Below are 20,543 nucleotides of genomic sequence, written 5' to 3'. Positions count from 1 at the left end.
AAAGTGTAATAGAAATCCTCATTCATACAGTTAAAGGGCACAAAATGGTAATTTCGAACAGTTAATCAGACATTGTAGCCATATAATTCACCCAACTCCCCCATGTCTTATCAAACTTATCTGGCACACCTCTACTGACGTATGTAGCCTTATAGGGTCTTGTTAATTAACAATTAACAAGACCCTATATAACAGGACCCTGCCAGGCCCTGTGCTCCATTTTGTACACTCAGGTGGCCAGACCATTTTTGCAATTTTTCCTTTGTTTTTTATTTTTCACTTATAGCTTTCAGAATTTGTTAAAAACCCCCAAACCATATATTTTCTGAAAGCACATGACAAGTAGAATAAAAAGAAGGTGCTACTGATTTTATAGACCCCGCAGTATTTGAGCAAATGTTTATCAAACCAATATATTTGCAAAAATTACACTAAAACCATTATTGGCAGATAAAAACACAGCAAATTTTACAAAATTCCTACTAAATATAAAGGCTTAACCTGTATTGAGTGAATAAATAACAAACATTCGTAACTTTTAAATTGCGCCTTTTTGCAAAATTGTGAAAATTGAAAACTGAACAGATGCCAAAGTGTAAATATCCAAATTTCTCAAAAAATCTGAAGGTTTTCATTTTTCCCTTTACAGCTTTCAGAATTTGTGAAAGACCCCCAAAACCATATATTTTCTGAAAGCATATGACCTCTAGAATAAAAAGAAGGTGCTACTGATTATTTAGACCCCGCAGTATTTGCGCAAATGTTTATCGAACCAATATATTGGCAAAAAATACACTAAAACCAATATTAGCAGATAAAAACACAGCTAATTTTACAAAATTCCTGCTAAATCCCTACTAAATATAAAAGCTTAACCTGTATGGAGTTAATAAATAACAAAAAGTTTTAATTTTTACATTGCGCACTTTTGCAAAATGGTGAAAATCAAACATACACAAAAATGTAAATATCCAAATATCGCTACAAAGCTGAAGGTTTTCACTTACAGCTTTCAGAATTTGAAAAGACCCCTCAAACTAGATATTTTCTAAAAGCACATGGCCAGTAGAATAAAAAAAAGTGCAATAATTGCGCAAATGTTCATCATATTTTCACTAAAAATACACTAAAATCACATTGATATTGCACATAAACACAACGTAACTTACAAAATTCCTGCTAAATTAGTACTAAAGCCTCGTTTACATGTGGCATACTAAAGTGTACGCCCATGGGGGGGCCATGTTTACCCACACAGGGATGCTCAGGTGTTGCGTGGATGCAATGGCTGCACAGGCATAGCTGCTGTTCCTAATCTGACATCCGTGTGGGTGTGGGTACATGACCCCGAACGCAGACAGTGTGAGCTCAAGGACATGGATGCGGACCTACATGGGTGTAAAATTGAGAGCGACAGCTCTGTTAGTGCAGTTGCTACATCCCAAATGACATCAATGGGACAGCCTGCACAGAACACCTGTGCATCCCTGTAAAGGTATGCTGTGTATGCCTTGTGTGAACAAGGCCTTAGGCCCCTTTCATGCAAGCACACCAATCGGGTCTGCCTGTCCATTTTTTAGGCGGGCCCAATCAGACCACCCATTGTTCTCTATGGAGAGACTGATGTAAATGGACGTGTGTCCGTTTACACCCACTTGCATCTGATCCAGCCCACTAAAAACAGACGGATGGGGATTACATGCGCCATCGATCTAGCATCCGATGGAAATGCACAGGCGGTCCATTTCCACTCGACTGTCCCATAGAGAATAGCGAGCTGTGGCCGGTCCATTAGGGACCTGTCATCCACCTGCTCAGCGAGTATCAGCAGACAGATCCCCCGCTGAGCAGGCGGATCTGCTTTTTCATAATTCGCTCCATGTGAAAGGGGTCTTACCAGGAGCGGCCGGTCCATTATGGGTGCTGGGGCACCGCTCCCCTGCAGGGCGCCAGACTCATACATTTGTATGAGTTTTTTTAGTTTTTTCAAGCCGCTTGATTAGAGCCTGAGGCTCTAATTGGCTTGAAAAGGTTGGGCTCGGGCGCATAACATTGCACCCCGAACCCACCCACTTGTGAGTTGTGACAATAGCGAATTAATATTTGCTATCGTCTTCTGGTTTCTCCTCCTGGGCGATCTGACTGGTGGGGGGACACATCTGGTCCCCCTCAAGCCCCATGCAGCACCTGAAGCCGGCGGGAAGAGGAAGAGGAGGGATGTCGGCCAATGATGGTGGCTGCGGGGAGCGGGTTTGCAGGGGGGTCGGATCGGGTGGAGAGGGGGTAATTAGTGTTCGGGGGGGGATAAGGGGGGTGAAGGGGAGAGGAGAGGAGAGTGGGGAGGCAGTTTTAGATGAAAGGGTGCAGCGGGGTTGGAGAGCCAGGGGATGGTCACATTAGGGGTTAATAACTCTGATAGGCGAGTAAGGTGTGTATCGTTTTTTTGGGGCTTGGGTGTCCACCAGGCTCAATAAACAAATTGCAACAGAAGGTTGAACAGATATAGTCGTGACCGCCTGAATACATTGCGCGACATCTATCCGATAGCCGTGCAATCCCAAAATATGTGGATAAAATCTGCCAGTGGGGCAGAACAGCGCCAACAGGCAGAGGACTGAGATGGAAAAAATGTAGGTAATCTGGCCGGAGTCAGATACGCCCTATGGAGAATGTTAAATTGAAAAAGATGGTCTGGTAAAGGGAGTGTCCCACAGGTCATCCCAGTCTTCTCCATCAAAATGCTTTTGTCCAGATTTTAAAGTCCATAGTTTTATAGGGAAATAGGCCAGTAGGAGGCACAAAACAAGGGGTCCTTGTCGGGTTTAGCTATTAGTACCACATAAGCCTCATAAAAGGAAGGAGGAAGACAGCCTTGTTTGAAACAATCATGATATAGATGCAAAAGTTTGAGGGGATAGAAGCTCCGCATAATGTTGTACCATTCGACTGGCAACCCGTCCGTATCGGGAGCCTTATGGTTGGGAAAGGAGCCCATCGCAGGTGACACTTCCTCCTCACTCAAAGGGGCATCAAGTAAACCACGAGTCTCCTCAGGTAAAGGGGCAAATGTAGTGGCTCAAGCACTGTCACAAGGTCTTTCCTAACATACGGTGCAATAGGTGAGTATAAGTCTAAAAAGTAAGACACCAAAATCTGAAGGATTCCCTCACTAGAAGTGATTATCTCACCAGAGGGAGAGGTGAGGCAAGGGATAACCATCTGGGGGTGAGCATCTGATATCGGGGAATGCCAAAAGTTTCCCATTTTTCTCTAGAAAAGCAAATGTGGGTAGGAATTAACCCAAAGTGAGAATTATGCAGCTCGCTGACTCACCTGTTAGGTGGGGTCTATGCCAATAAAAAGCTGAGTGAAAGAAAAAAGATAATACACAAGGAAAGGCGCAAAATCTGGAAAAAGCATAAAACCATCATAATTTGCAGATAATGATCACAAATATTATAGGTATGTATATAAGAGGGAGGGGAATGGTACATTAGTCCATAAGAGTCCATATAAGGAATCTAGGAGAAGGAATAATGGTGTGGGGTCCACAAGCAGAGCTGCCTTCCAGAGAACTGAAACCAAGCTCCAGGATCTGAAGGAAAAACACAAGGGGGAAAGGCGCCTCTGGGTGTAGTATAAAAACCATTTATTAAAAAGCCAATGTGCAAACAACTCACATTTGGGTGATCATAAAACAGCATGTAGTGAAGTGGGGGAAATGATCCATCATAGGGCAGTCCGTCAGATCGGTCACGGTGATCTCTGCTGGCTTGCCGGGCGCGTGGCTTGCTGTACACTGCTAGAGCCGGCCGCGGTGGTGATGAAACTCAAAGCGAGGCCAGGAACGCAGGTGGAAGGCAGGCGCGGAGTTATGACGTCACTGGTGAGCAACGCGTTTCCTGAGCGTACAGGCTACGATATTACGGTAGCCACGCTCCTTCATCAAGCTACAGATGGATCGTGATGCTAGCTTAAATAGGCCAGGGGAGGGGGGTGGCCAAAGTAAACACATTAAAAAAGGTCCGGTTTCATGTGCACACATCTGGGAAGTATTTTAAACATCTGGGAAGTGTTTTGAAAGATAAACATATGTTTAAAGATTCTCAAGACTGCATAAACACACCAATATAAAAAAATAAAGTTAAATTAAATTTAAAAATATGTATCTCTATACATATAAGAGAGACCCATATCCATACATATATATTTCAATAGAATCATAATCAATAAAAGAGATGAGAGGGGGCAATAATAACGAGCTCAGCAATATGGTCAGCAATACGGTTAAAACCAACAATATATATTTCAATAGGATCATAATCAATAAAAAAGAAGATGAGAGGGGGCAATAATAACGAGCTCAGCAATGTGGTCAGCAATACAGTTAAAACCAACGATATATATACATATACAATAACGAGCTCAGCAATGTGGTCAGCAATACGGTTAAATGTGTGTGTATACAGAGGACATGAAAATACTCATTTGTAACGTCCAGTGTGTGCATAAGGGTCATGCATAAAGTACAGTGCAGACTTATATGGGCAGTAAGGTAAATTAATAAGAAATATACATTCAAATATGGTAAATAAAATAGAGGGGAAGGAAAAAAAAACGATTACATTACGACAAGGTCAATTGGGACTGTACGGAACAATGTATAGTCAATACTTACACCAGCCCGCCACCCACATAGAAAGGGAAAATCAGAGAAAAGACCAACCTGTGGATACAGATTAAATAGTTAGAATGCATGGGATCAGGGCTGGAGGACTAGATCCAAAAGAGCAACACTAGATGGTGTATTCATAAGATAGTAGCAATCTCGATGCTCTCGTTTATACCTCCTGGCGAAAGTACATCCAAGGTGTAGATCCAGTAGGTCTCACGGGCGCAGAGTTTCTTAAATCTCTCAGCAGCCGGGACGGACCTAGGGTTCTGTTCAATGACCCAGACCCTAAGACCCACCGTAGAGCTCTGGTGGGCTATAGCAAAGTGTTTTGGGACACTGTGAGGGTCTGTGCCCCCCTCAACAAGTCTTCTGTGTTCGCCAAATCTCTGTCTCAAAGCCCTAATTGTCCGGCCCACATACAGTCAGGTCCATAAATATTGGGACATCAACACAATTCTAATCTTTTTGGTTCTATACACCACCACAATGGATTTGAAATGAAACGAACAAGATGTGCTTTAACTGCAGACTTTCAGCTTTAATTTGAGGGCATTTACATCCAAATCAGGTGAACGGTGTAGGAATTACAACAGTTTGTATATGTGCCTCCCACTTTTTAAGGGACCAAAAGTAATGGGACAATCGGCTGCTCAGCTGTTCCATGGCCAGGTGTGTGTTATTCCCTCATTATCCCATTTACAAGGAGCAGATAAAAGGTCCAGAGTTCATTTCAAGTGTGCTATTTGCATTTGGAATCTGTTGCTGTCAACACTCAATATGAGATCCAAAGAGCTGTCACTATCAGTGAAGCAAGCCATCATTAGGTTGAAAAAAACAAAACAAACTCATCAGAGAGATAGCAAAAACATTAGGTGTGGCCAAATCAACTGTTTGGAACATCCTTAAAAAGAAAGAACGCACCGGTGAGCTCAGCAACACCAAAAGACCCGTAAGACCACGGAAAACAACTGTGGTGGATGACCGAAGAATTCTTTCCCTGGTGAAGAAAACACCCTTCACAACAGTTGGCCAGATCAAGAACATTCTCCAGGAGGTAGGTGTATGTGTGTCAAAGTCAACAATCAAGAGAAGGCTTCACCAGAGTGAATACAGAGGGTTCACCACAAGATGTAATCCATTGGTGAGCCTCAAAAACAGGAAGGCTAGATTAGAGTTTGCCAAACAACATCTAAAAAAGCCTTCACAGTTCTGGAACAACATCCTATGGACAGATGAGACCAAGATCAACTTGTACCAGAGTGATGGGAAGAGAAGAGTATGGAGAAGGAAAGGAACTGCTCATGATCCAAAGCATACCACCTCATCAGTGAAGCATGGTGATGGTAGTGTCATTGTGTGGGCATGTATGACTGCCAATGGAACTGGTTCTCTTGTATTTATTGATGATATGACTGCTGACAAAAGTAGCAGGATGAATTCTGAAGTGTTTCGGGCAATATTATCTGCTCATATTCAGCAAAATACTTCAGAACTCATTGGACGGCGCTTCACAGTGCAGATGGAGACTGACCCAAAGCATACTGCGAAAGCAACCAAAGAGTTTTTTAAGGGAAAGAAGTGGAATGTTATGCAATGGCCAAGTCAGTCACCTGACCTGAATCCGATTGATCATGCGTTTCACTTGCTGAAGACAAAACTGAAGGGAAAATGCCCCAAGAACAAATAGGAACTGAAGACAGTTGCAGTAGAGGCCTGGCAAAGCATCACCAGGGATGAAAACCAACGTCTGGTGATGTCTATGCATTCCAGACTTCAGGCTGTAATTGACTGCAAAGGATTTGCAACCAAGTGTTAAAAAGTGAAAGTTTGATGGATAAGTGTTAATCTGTCCCATTACTTTTGGTCCCTTTAAAAAGTGGGAGGCACATATACAAACTGTTGTAATTCCTACACCGTTCACCTGATTTGGATGTAAATACCCTCAAATTAAAGCTGAAAGTCTGCAGTTAAAGCACATCTTGTTTGTTTCATTTCAAATCCATTGTGGTGGTGTATAGAGCCAAAAAGATTAGAATTGTGTCGATGTCCCAATATTTATGGACCTGACTGTAGATTAGGCCGCAAGGACAACTTAGGCAATAGATGACAAAGTCGGACGAGCAATTGAAGAAGTCCTTCAATACATAGGTCTTGCCCTTGGTGGTGAAGGTTTTTTGTCCGTGTAGGGCAAATTTGCAAGTTTTGCATAGAGCCTTTCAGCATTGATACATGCCTACCAAAGGGATCAGTGTGGGTACAGGTGGTATGGCTGAAGCAGTTTTAAGTTTGCTAGGTGCAATCTTGTTTTTTAAGTTTGGGGCCCTGCGATAAATAATTTTTGGGCAGGCGGGAAGGGATGTTTTTAGATGAGGATCTTGGTGTAGGATACCCCAGTGTTTTTCCAGAATCTTCTCCATGTTTTTATACTTAATGTGAAAAGTGGTTATGAACCTACTGGAACAATCATGTGGAGGTTGGTTTGTTTTTGGAGGTTTTCCATGCAGGTAATGTTTATAAGCTTCTTGAACTAAAATTTCTGGATACTTTTTGTCGAGGAATTTTCTTTTCAAAGTTTTTCTGAGTTCAACATAGTCGGAGTCCTTGGTGCAATTCTGCTGAAGGCGGAAAAATTGCCCTTTAGGGATATTCGTGATCCACTTGGGAAAGTGGCAGCTCTCAAAATGTAAGTAGGAATTACCTGCTGTGGGCTTAGTATAATTTTTTGAGGTGATAGTATTACCATCGTGTGCTGAGTCAGTAGCTGACGTGAATGACGGCCCATAAGGGTTGTTGTTACAGTGCTGAACAAAGGTAGTAATCAGGTCAGTGTCACCATCCCAAATGATGGTCAAATCATCAATATATCTCCCAAAGAATATTATGTTGGCCGCAAGGGGATTATTTTGGTAAATGAAATTGGTTTCCCATAGGCCCATGGCCAGGTTGGCATATGAGGGGGCAAAATTGGCCCCCATTGCTGTACCCTGTATTTGTTGGTAATATTCATCATTGAAAGAAAAATAATTATGCGTCAGTCAGAATCTTGTGGCCTCTATAATAAACTTCGCCTGGTGCATATTGATCAAGGGATCAGTGGACAAGAATTGTTCTAATGCCATAAGTCCAAAGTGGTGTGGAATGGAGGTGTACAATGAGCACACATCAACTGAGAGCCAAACATAAGTGGACTCCCACTTGTACGGTGACAATAATTCCAAGTGGTGGGTACCATCACGAATATATGATTGTAGCTGGGATACTATTGGTTGTAAGAAGAGGATCCTGTAGGCTTTTGTGGATCTTTGGCAAGTGGTAAAAATAAGGTATTTGATAGAAAGTCTTGTGCAAAAAAGAACTTTCTATTTTTGTAATAATACCTTCTTGAAGGGCAGTGGAGATCAGTAGGTCAGCTTCTGCAGCATAATCAGCTGTAGGGTCCCTGGTGAGTTTGACATATGTCGTTTCATCGGAAAGCAGTCTGTATGACTCTCTCAGATAATCCCATTTTGACTGATCTCCTAGGAATCTATGCTTAGAGTGTTCGGATGGCAGCTGTTTCGAATTGCCTTCATTCACCTCCTAAACCCTCCATTCCCAGAGCATAACCGACTGTGAACTGTAAGCCAGTGTGGATGTGGACATGGAAAGTTACCAGCTTATGTTTGGCTATTTAGCAGCTCCATTCTTTTTACACCGTATGCCCCCCTACTTCATTTCATATACCTAAATCGTATACACACATCGGAGTGGTAGCTTGGTGTGGAGTCTGCTGTATCCTGACATCTCAGGGTTTCCGAGACACCCCCAGGGCTTCCAGACGGTGGCTTGTTGGGTCTCCTACCTTATTTGATCTCCCCTTGAACTCCATGCTGTTCTGTCAATCAAATATGTGGTATACTCCGCGCTCAGGATAATAACGGGTTGCAGCCCCCCCTGTTGGGTTCACAAGGGAACTTACAAGTAAAAAAGTGGGGTAAGTGGCACTACCCTATTAGGTAAGAGAATGATAGGTGTATGCCCTCCCTCAGAATAGGGGGGATACCTATCCTAATGGGATTCATTTGTAAGTTGGATGTTTGAAAGTAGGGGCCTGCCGTATATACTCTGAAGAAATTGGGGCCTTAGGTGTTGGTGTTGTCACAACACTGTAAGCCCTCATAGTTACTCTTGGTGGGCGCAGGAATGGGCCCTGCTGTGAAATATTAGATCAAGAATTGTAATTACATGTCCCTGTTGAACAGGGGCAGAAAAATTGGGCCTTAGGCACTGGTGCCACAACACTGCAACCCCTCACAGATGCTATAGTTGGAACGCAGGAATGAGCCCTGCTGCAAATGATTGCATCAAAAATTGTAATTATACACCCCTGTTAAACAGGGACTGAAAATGTGGGCCTTGGGCACTGGTGCTGATGCCAAAACACTGCAACCCCTCACGGATATTCTAGTTGGAGCGCAAAAATGAGCCCTGCTGCAAAGTATTGCATCAAAAATTGTAATTACACGCCCCTGTTAAATGGGGGCAGAAAAATTGGGCCTTGGCCACTGGTGGCGGTGCCCAGAACCAAAAATGTTCTTACAAGCTATCAGCATTAAAAATTGAGGAGGAAGAGGATTGTCACTCAGCATAACAGGATAGTCACTCAGCATCAGCATTGGCAGTCTTGAAGGGATCTCACATTAAAAAAAAAATCAATCGGTTACATCAGCATCAGGTGCTTGGTAGCTGGTGATCCAAGACTGATTCATTTTTAAGAAGGTCAGCCGATCGACCGATTCGGTGGACAGGCGCACCCTGTGATCGGTTACAAAGCCTCCAGCAGCACTGAATGTGCGTTCCGAAAGAACACTGGATGCAGGACAGGCCAGTAGCTCAATTGCATACTGTGCAAGCTCTGGCCAGTGATCCATCCTCAAGACCCAGTAACCCAGAGGATTTTCGGTGGGAAAGGTGTCTGATCTTGCCCCTAGGTAATCCTGCACCATGTGAATCAGACGCTGACAATGGTTGCTGGAACCGATCAGACCTTGGGGCTGCGGACTAAAAAATTGTCTGAATGCATTGGTCAGACAGCCACCTTCTCCACCGCTCCTTCTGTGACTGACCGAAGCCTCAGCAACACGTTGTCCAGGAGGACCAGGAAATTGTAACATCCCAGTCTCTGGAAACGCGTTGCACAAACCTTTCTGCAAGGCCTCCCGAAGATGTTTAATCCTCTGCGATGGCAAGATAAGGTCCGCAACCTTACCCTTGTAACGTGGATCAAGGAGGGTTGCCAGCCAGTAATCATCCCTCCCCTTGATACCATTAATACAAGGATCCTTCCTCAGGCTTTAGAGGATCAGGGAGGCCATGCAGCGTAGGTTTGCTGAGGCATTCGGTCAAGAGTCCTCTGGGTCACGAAGGACAACATGATCCGCAGCCACCTCCTCCCAGCCACGTACAAGTCCATGGGTTTCTTTGAACTGTAAATGATCCCTTGAAGACTGCTGCTGATGCTGAGTGCCAGACTCCACCTCCATGCTGACACAATCCTCCTCCTCCTCTTCCTGTGTGATCGGTGGGCACACAGGAACACTGTCTGGATAAAGGGGGCTTTGAGAGGTAAGGAAGTCCTCCTCTTCCTCCCTCTGTCCTGCCTTAAGTGCCCTGTCCATTATTCCACGCAGCGTGTGCTCCAACAGGTGGACAAGAGGGACAGTGTCAGTGATTCATGCACTGTCACTGCTCACCATCCTCGTGGCCTGCTCAAATGGTGACAGGACAGTGCACGCATCCCTGAGCATAGCCCACTGGCGTGGGGGAAAAAAACAAGATCCCCTGACCCTGTCCTGATGCCATAGTCACATAGGTACTCATTGATGGCCCTCTGCTGGGTGTGCAGCCGCTGCAGCATGGCCAAGGTTGAGTTCCACCTGGTGGGCATGTAACAGATTAGGCGGTTCTTGGGCAGGTTAAATTCCTTTTGGAGGTCAGCCAGTCGAGCACTGGCATTATATGACCTGCAGAAATGCACACAGACTTTCCTGGCCTGCCTCAGGACATCCTGTAAGCCCGGGTACCTGCCCAAGACCAAGTTAAGGACGTGAGCCAAACAGGGCACATGGGTCAGTTGTCCCTGTTGGAGGGCGGAGAGGAGGTTGGTGCCATTGTCGCAAACCACCATACCTGGCTTAAGCTGGCGTGGCGTCAACCACCTCTGAACCTGCCCCTGCAGTGCTGACAGAATCTCTTCCCCAGTGTGGTTCCTGTCCCCCAAGCACACCAGCTCAAGTACTGCATGGCATCTTTTTGCCTGCGTGCTTGCATAGCCCCTTGAATGCCTACGGAGCACCGCTGGTTCTGAGGACAAATAACACAGGAAGAAGCCATGGAGGAGGGGGTGGAGGAGAGAGGTGTTGCAGAATCACCACTAATAGAATTTTGGAGGCGTGGTGGCAGAACAATCTCCAACACTACTGCACCCTGTCCTGCATCCTTCCCAGCTGCCAGAAGAGTCAACCAGTGCGCAGTGAAAGATGGGTAACATCCCTGTACATGCCTTCTGGACCATGAGTCAGCGGTAATATGCACCTTACCACTGACCGCCCTGTCCAGCGAGGCCAAGACATTGCCTTCGACATGCCAGTAGAGAGCCGGAATCGCCTTCCATGAGAAAAAGTGGCGTTTGGGAACCTGCCACTGAGGAACCGCACATTCCACAAACTCACGGAAGGGGGCAGAGTCTACCAACTGAAAAGGCAGCAGTTGAAGTACTAGCAATTTAACCAAGCTAGCATTCAACCACTGGGCGTCTGGATGGCTGAGAGCGAACTTCTTTCGGTGGTGCAGCAGCTGGGGCAGGGAAATTTGCCTGGTACAATCTGACGTCGGTGTACCGATAGCAGCTTGCCCATAAGTACTTGGCTGTGACACACCTAATTCTACACCTTCATTCCTCTCAGTGCAGGTTTCAGAGAGGACTGAAGGTATAGTAGGGTTGGAGATCCCAGCTGATGAGGAGCAAGGAGATGTCCGCTTTGTTCTTTGGTGTGGGTCTTTTAGGTAGGCTTGCCAACGAACTGCATGGCAGATCGACATATGTGGGTGATGTTTTGGCCATGTGAGATACGCTTGAGACATATGTTGCACATAGCAGTGGTGGGATCTGATGCACTCGTCTCAAAAAAGGCCCACACCAAAGAACTTTTGGAATAACACGCAGAGACAGCAGCGCCCTGCACATGCGAAGCTCTGCGATGTGCTGCAGTCGGTGTGCTGCCCTTAAGCTGGCCCCTGGAGGGCATCCTGCCTTGTTGATGTGCCTCCTCCTCCTCTCTTCTATTAGGCACCCACGTGGAGTCAGTGACCTCATCATCCCCTCCCTCCTCATCACTGGAGCAAACCTGGCAGTATGCTGCAGCTGGGGGAACATGACTGCCAAATTGCTGTCCTTCTTGGGCACCCCCTCTCTCCAGGCTCACGTTACTGCCTTCCTCTAGCTGGGTACCATTATTGGAGCCTTCAAAACGCTGGGCATCCTCCTGGAGCATGTACCCACCACTGTGGTCAAACAGTTTGGTGGACTACTCAGGAGGACATGGTGGGGCTAGGGAAGGAGTGACTGATGCCGTTGAGCCAAGGGAAGAGGCCGTGTTGGCAGCTGCTTTGCCAGACAAAATACTCTGAGCCTGGGTGAGAGAGGATGAGGAGGATGAGGACGGCTTGGTCATCCACTCTACCAAGTCTCCCGTATATTGCGGCTCAACACGGCCAGCTGCCGAAAAAAAAGACAAGCATGTCCCACGGCCACGTGCTGATGAGGATGCACCGTCTCCACGACCAGCACTGTTGCCTCTAGACACAGAGCCTGCTTGCCCTCTTTTATTGGCTTGTGACTGTCTGCCTCTCCTTGTTGGCCTTCCAGACATACAAAGAAAGTGTAAAAATAAAAAATTATGAAAAAATTGTGAACCATAATATCATAACTGATACCATAAAAAACATACCATAAAGTTATTATGACCACTAAAGGATTGTGTATAATTAAAATACTCAAGTGATAGTGTCAAATGATCATACAAAGAGTCCCATCACAAATAGTGCAATTCCAAAAAAATATATAAAGTTCATAAGCATAAAAAGGCTGACCCAGAATCCGTGATAAGAAAGTCCAATCTCCCAAGAGGTGAATGCACCCTAGTGAATATGAGGCTCCTTACCGACTCAGAAGACCACAACGGTCTTACCAGGCATATGGGAGATTAGAGGTTTCCCAACAACCTATACCAGCATCTGGGTCTGCAGCTAAAGCTGTATGGCTCCAGGAATAAGAACAAGAAAGGCTCCCATAGTGTAATCGTTCCAACCAATAAAAATTTAATGAATAAAAGATACACTTACAAACAAATCCAATAAGCGAGTGTAAAGGCAATCGCGATGTTACAGCATCTCCGCAGGCTTCCCGCTGTGCACACACTTCCCATCCAGCTCAGCAGAGAGGAACAGCATAGTGACGTCAGCGTCGTAGGCCACACCCTGGGTGCCTTTTTAAATTGTTTGAATAGTCCCAGTAGCAGATTTTAGATCATGTGGAGAAACATAAAAAAATCGTATATAGCATAATTCTGAGATAAACACAGTGGGACAGGGGCGGATCAAAAAGTGATGCACTCACTTTTTAAAAGGAGCATAGGCGTCAATCCACGAACGCCGAGTTCGTAAGCCCTTTATATAAGATCCTCGGTCCGCTCCTGCTCCCAGGTGTTGCCAAATAGGGATTCAATGGATAGTAATATAAATGTAGAGAGACACTCATAGCATAATCACACACATGGAACAATTTATAAGTAAAACCGTGAAGAACAAACTCACACAGATGATCCACAATGTAAAACATCACGAGCGCCGAGCTCGTCTGTGCCGTCAAACTGTGAATGTACTCAGTGCTGCAATCCCGATGCATATCGGCACGTCATGTGACTTCATCCCCTGACGCTAGGTTTCATCCCTGATGATGCTCTGCCAGGCCTCTACTGCAACTGTCTTCAGTTCCTGCCTGTTCTTGGGGCATTTTCCCTTCAGTTTTGTCTTCAGCAAGTGAAATGCATGCTCAATCAGATTCAGGTCAGGTGATTGACTTGGCCATTGCATAACATTCCACTTCTTTCCCTTAAAAAAGTCTTTGGTTTCTTTCGCAGCATGCTTCGGATCATTGTCCATCTGCACTGTGAAGCCCCGTCCAATGAGTTCTGAAGCATTTTGCTGAATATGAGCAGATAATATTGCCCGAAACACTTCAGAATTTATCCTGCTGCTTTTGTCAGCAGTCACATCATCAATTAATACAAGAGAACCAGTTCCATTGGCAGCCATACATGCCCACGCAATGACACTACCACCACCATGCTTCACTGATGAGGTGGTATGCTTTGAATCATGAGCAGTTCCTTTCCTTCTCCATACTCTTCTCTTCCCATCACTCTGGTACAAGTAGATCTTGGTCTCATCTGTCCATAGGATGTTGTTCCAGAACTGTGAAGGCTTTTTTAGATGTTATTTGGGAAACTCTAATCTGGCCTTCCTGTTTTTGAGGCTCACCTATGGTTTACATCTTGTGGTGAACCCTCTGTATTCACTCACACCACAGTTGTTTTCCATGGTCTTTCGGGTCTTTTGGTGTTGCTGAGCTCACCGGTGCGTTCTTTCTTTTTAAGTTTGTTCCAAACAGTTGATTTGGCCACACCTAATGTTTTTGCTTTCTCTCTGATGGGTTTGTTTTGTTTTTTCAGCCTGGCTTGTTTCACTGATAGTGACAGCTCTTTGGATCTCATATTGAGAGTTGACAGCAACAGATTCCAATTGCAAATAGCACACTTGAAATTAACTCTGGACCTTTTATCTGCTCCTTGTAAATGGGATAATGAGGGAATAACCCAAACCATGGAACAGCTGAGCAGCCAATTGTCCCATTACTTTTGGTCCCTTTAAAAAGTGGGAGGCACATATACAAACTGTTGTAATTCCTACACCGTTCACCTGATTTGGATGTAAATACCCTCAAATTAAAGCTGAAAGTCTGCAGTTAAAGCACATCTTGTTTGTTTCATTCCAAATCCATTGTGGTGGTGTATAGAGCCAAAAAGATTAGAATTATGTCGATGTCTCAATATTTATGGACCTGACTGTAGGTGGGTTTTTTTTGTGTGTGTGTGTGTGTATTTGGAAGGGTTTATTTGTGGGTAATGGTTTGTGTGTATTTTAAAATGTTGTTGTATTATAAAAAATCAATAAACTTTTTGAATAATCAAAAAATGTCACTCCAAATGTAATAACTGATTGATGGGACAATTGTAAGATGGTTACCATACCATTTTAATTACATTTTCATTCAAATTTGATTTCATTACGCTGCTTGGTCATATTTTTGCCTATTATTGCAGTCTAGTATATCCAGCTGCTTCTCTTTTTTTCTTTCACTCCCATTTTTGTCCCCCTGTTTAAATATTCTTTCAACCCCCTTCTGTAAGGAATCATGTGTAGGCTTCTTGTAAAGTAAACCTAACTCTCGTCTGGCAAACTGAAAGTTAGCTAGCGTTTCAAGGGAGGGAGATTTAGAATGTGAGCCTGCACAATCCTGTTCACGGTCTTATAAAACGGAGGTAGCATGATTATGCTCAATGCTCGTCGCCTTAATAGCGGAGATATATATATGCCCCTAGTAGTTGCCTTGAATGCCTCCCATACAGTAGATACTGTAGAAGACACTTCATTTATCTGCCAGTAAGATGTCATATGGCTCAACCAACATGTCATCCACCCAGCCCGGAGTCAGCCGACAGAGACTATAGGGTCTACTATCTTCTAATTGCAAAGACACTTGCAATGATGAATGTTCTGACAGCCCCCCTGGGAGGTAGGTAGCATCGAGCACCACCGGCCGCATAGCAGCAGTTCCAAAGGCAAGGTCAATTCTGGAGGAAGTAGCATACACTGAGGATAAATATGAGTAACATTGAGGCTCGGTTCACACAGGGACAACTTGTCAGGCGACCTAGTCGCCTGACAAGTCGCCTCCCGTTCTGTGCTATGGAACCGTTCTAAGGGGAGCGACGCAAGTCGCTCCGACTTAGAAAAAGATTCCTGTACGACTTTGGGGGCGACTTGGGGCGACTTGCATAGACTTCTATACAGAAGTCGTTTTGCAAGTCGCCCGGGCAGTCGTGTGCAGGTCGCCTCGGTGAGGCGACCTGCAAGTCGTGCCGCCTCTGGTGTGAACCAAGGCTGAGTATTAAGGTGTTTCTATCTCGAGAATTCTGTAAGACCCGCAGATGAGGCCCAGTGGGATAACTCAGTGTTTTTGGTGCTCTGTTCAGGTTGGGGTGTCTAACCCATAGTCCAATAGATTGTTAAAATCTTCAGCAAATAATACCCGCTTAGGAGAGTAGGTTTCCACTCTATCTAAAGCCTTACTCTGTCCACTTTTAGGCAATCTTCCCTTCAGGGAGGCCTATCCTGTCTTCAGCTAACAATTGAATCTTCTACTTCCCTCGTCAGTTCATCCCTCACAGTTACTACCTTTTGTTACACCAGCCCCTCCCTATTAGATTGTAAGCTCACAGGAGCAGGGCCCTCCTAACCCTCTTGTATTGAACTGTATTGTTGCTGTATTGTCTCCCTTTAAATTGTAAAGTGCTGCACAAACTGTTGGCACTATATAAATCCTGTATTATTATTATTATAATAATGTAAAAATGTATTGTCATCAGTAAAAATAGCAACCAGCTAGGTAAAGAGACAAAAGTGAAATAAATTAAAAAAATGTAAGATACAAAACAAAAGCAAAAACCTGAAAAATTTGATCCAATAAAAAAACACCTTTTATTAAATCACTATATTAAAATGCAAAAAAATATGAAAAATGGGAGAAATTACTACTACTATAAAATAGGCATGCTTTCCTGCCAGGCTGCATGTTTGGATAAGGCTTTGGGGGGCCATTTTTTATTTATTGTGGGGCACCCCCCCCCCAAAATCCATACCAGACTCAAAAGGCCTAGTGTGTATTAGAGGGGGAACCGTACGGCCTTTTTTTTTTTTTTTTTTTTTTTTTTTTTTTTACAATGTCGGCTCTTTTGTTTACATTCTGCTGTCAGTGGGGAATCCACCACTGAGGGCAAGAATGAGTCATGGTTGTTTAGAATGCTGGTGGGTGCCAGTCCGTTAGCAACCAGCATCTCTGAGCTGTACTGTCACATTTAGCAGTGGTATGCTACTGCTAAAAGTTTTAAAAAGTAAATCAAAATTAAAAGTATTAAAAAAGACTCAAATATAAGCTGGGGCAAAATTAAATTAAAATTTTGAATTCTCTGCATGCTGTTGCCAATAAACATCTTCATAGTAGTTAGCCCAACACACAATACTACCCATTTACTCTTTACTCTCTACTCAGGGATTTTATATGTAAATTCATTGACTTTCCAAAGCCACTTGTAGCCATGGTGAACGGACCTGCTATTGGTATTGGTACAACAATTCTTGGCTTATGTGACCTTGTATATGCATCTGACCAGGTAAATAATATGTTATGTACTGAGTTTTTTTTTTTTTTTTTTTTTTTTTTATAGAAATTTACATTTAATAATCTTTTTGTCAGATGATAGAGCTAGTTTCAATGTGCCTATAGAAGTGTATAAATCTCATCAAGAGCTTATTTTCTTTCCAGGAATAGGTGTAGGCTCCTGGTCACCCCTATATATAATAAAACTAACTTCTCTCTTTTGAAAGATGCCAATGTGCCCCTTTTTACCATATCTTCCTGGTAACAAGCCATACATATACATGCATACATAAGCTGCAGCATCAGTTTTTTGCTATTATCTGAGCTGGGGTCAGTGATATACACAGGAGTGATCAAGAGGATAAGTGGGGGTATTTGGGCGATTAGTGCTTGAAATGCACTTATCCATTCTTAGCAAACAAATGAAGGCTGTGCTACTTTTATAACTTTGAGCTGACAGGCAATGTGGGCATTTGTTTGGGAGAGACTAGCTTGTCAGAACAGTAAAGTTATTCAGTGGACAGAAGTGTAGAGCACGGCCTGTATTTGTTATGTTTGGAAACGTAGCAGTTGTTTTGGACTCCATGAGGATCCAGCACCCTCAAAAGCTGGAGTTGAGAATTGCAAAGAGGGCCTTGAGCGGTGTATTTTGCATTATTTGCAATGCAAACATCTATTAATTGATAATGTAGCAATCACAGTATTAATTGTAGCATGTAGAGCAGGGATAGGCAACCTTTAAGAACAACGTGAAAGAGATCAAAGATAACTGGGGTTTAGCTCCATTCTTATTTAAAAAGAAATTATTTACCATGGCCTAACTAAATAGTAAGGAAAACTTAGAAAAATATAATAAAAGAAAGGTCACTCTAAAAATACAAACTTAGCTAACCTTTAAAAGTGGACTGTGTCAGCCAGTAGAGCAGTGGACATTGTCAGTCAGTAGGGCAGAAGATGTGTCATCATGTCAGTGGATGGTGTCAGTAGTTTTTATTTTCATTATTCTTTACAAAGGAAAGGGGGGGCAGAGAACACTTCTGTACAGGGTGATGTGAAGGGTGGTAGAGGACACTGCTATGCGGGGGAGGGGGGGGGGGAGGACACTGTTTGGGGGTGATGTGAAGGGTTGTAGAGGACACTGCTATGGTGGTTTCCCTGCCCATAGCAGTGTCCTCTGCCCCCTTCACATCACCTCCCTCCACAGTAGTATCCTCTGCCCCCCTTCATATCACCCCCCCCCCCCCCATTGCAGTGCACTCTACTGCCCCCCCCCCCACAGTAGTGTCTTCTCCCCCCCACTTTCGTGCCATAAAAGTGTCCCATAGCAGGTTTACTTTACTGAAATTGTAAAATCCTATTTAAGAAAAATATGCTGCTAATGTTTGCTACAAAACATTTAAAAAGTAACTCCACTTTTGTTGAGAAACATTCCCCTCCGGATGATATATGTACATTACAAGGATTTTAACAAACTTTGTTGCAGATTTCTACCTTTTGTTATTCTGAAAAAAATAACGGTTTGTTTGTCTGTGTCCATGTGAATCTGTATGGGAGTGGTTTTATAATTATCAATCAGCTGCTGTACCTGCAGGGCTCTATTGAGGAAAGTGACAGAGTCTGCATGCCTTTAGACGTGTTTTACCTTTGGGAGTATCTCACCAAAAGTGCATTTTTGTTGCAGGGATGCTCATGTTCTGACTTGTATCTTAGTGCAGACTTCTTGGAAAATCAGTAAGCCAATCACAGAAGCAGGAAATCACATTTCTGGGGGAGTTCTGTACACCATCTGTGTACAGAACTCCTCCGGGTAGCCATATTGCCTTGTATTTTATAGAAAATTACTTTGAAAAGGAAAGGTCATTAAAAATGACCTTGTGCAGCAATTGTATACACTATATTTTGTTTTGGTTTTTCCCACGAAAGTGGAATTACCCTTTAAGCCAAAATTGTAAATGAAACTTTAAAATGCACACACTTGGCATAGCCTATATTCTTCCATTCATCAGACAGAATTGCTGTACTGCATAAGACAACCACATTACTGAAAACCTTGTTTTTGTCAATGTGGTAATCTGGGAGCACACGTTATTTATTTATGAGCTAATGCAGACCAGTTATTCTCAATTCTGCCCACTGCAGAGAGAGAGGAAGTTGCACAACATAATGCCATGTGGTTCTCAAATGGAGATGCTAGTAAAACATACAGAAAAATATACATTATGTGGAATTAGGTCTGTATGGAAATTAGGCAAAATATTTTTCTCTAGAGGTTTTAACGCTAAATATTTGACCTGTAAGAATGTTTCTAATCTCTGTTCTATTTACAGGCTACATTTAACACGCCTTTCAGCAAACTTGGCCAACATCCAGAAGCATGCTCTTCTTATACCTTCCCAAGAATAATGGGCTTATCAAAGGTAAGCTGCTTGTAATTGTAGCGCTACCCCCGAAGGCGCCACTTGGTAATTTGGGTTCCCTGTTCTGCTTCTTGACTCCAAGAACAACCTCGGCTCCTCTGACACATCTGGTTGAATGAAACTCACTGCAAGCTCTTATAGGAACATGAGTATAGATACCTTTTAAGTTGGTTGTGATTTAGTACCAGGAAATAGACACAAGACAGTTTAGTGGTAAATTAACTCAATGTATTGGTACAGGTTAGAATAAATAGTGGTTTAAGCATAAGTGAACACACAGAGGGTAGGTTCAGACACAGTCCGCTAGACAGAATATTTCTCTATGCCAAGGTTAGGTAGAATAGAGTTTTGTGCCACTAGACTAGAGTTAACACATAAAGCAGCAAAGTCAGCAATAAACAGTGCATATAAGCATAAACTGCAATATGAATATCACTTTAACCACTTGAGCCCCGGACCATTATGCTGCCTAAGGACCAGAGGTCTTTTTCCAATTTGGCACTGCGTCGCTTTAACTGCTAATTGCGCGGTCATGCAATGCTGTACCCAAACGAAATTTGCGTCCTTTTCTTCCCACAAATAGAGCTTTCTTTTGATGGTATTTGATCACCTCTGCAGTTTTTATTTTTTGCGCTATAAACGGAAAAAGACAGAAAATTTTGAAAAAAAATGATATTTTCTACTTTTTGTTATAAAAAAAATCCAATAAACTAAATTTTAGTCATACATTTAGGCCAAAATGTATTCGGCCACATGTCTTTGGTAAAAAAAATGTCAATAAGCATATATTTATTGGTTTGCGCAAAAGTTATAGCGTCTACAAACTAGGGTACATTTTCTGTAATTTACACAGCTTTTAGTTTATGACTGCCTATGTCATTTCTTGAGGTGCTAAAATGGCAGGGCAGTACAA

At 43.5% G+C, this 20,543-nt stretch overlaps 1 protein-coding gene across 3 annotated transcripts in view; it reads left to right on the top strand.

The window, feature by feature from the left end:
• LOC141144893 (enoyl-CoA delta isomerase 2-like) overlaps window positions 1-20,543 on the top strand; it is a 101,740-nt gene that overhangs the window by 65,540 nt on the left and 15,657 nt on the right. For 2 of the 3 annotated variants that reach the window (XM_073630985.1, XM_073630987.1), the window contains 2 exons: window positions 17,106-17,226; window positions 19,541-19,630. In XM_073630985.1, coding sequence (XP_073487086.1) covers window positions 17,106-17,226; window positions 19,541-19,630 — 211 coding nt within the window. The remainder of the gene's footprint in view (window positions 1-17,105; window positions 17,227-19,540; window positions 19,631-20,543) is intronic. The other variant, XM_073630986.1, reaches the window with a different exon arrangement.

This window comes from Aquarana catesbeiana, linkage group LG05 (genome assembly GCF_042186555.1).
Source record: "Aquarana catesbeiana isolate 2022-GZ linkage group LG05, ASM4218655v1, whole genome shotgun sequence".
NCBI classification, from domain to species: Eukaryota; Metazoa; Chordata; class Amphibia; order Anura; family Ranidae; genus Aquarana; species Aquarana catesbeiana.
The sequence above is the reverse complement of the archived record's forward strand: the minus strand, read 5'-3'. Positions and strand labels throughout refer to the sequence as shown.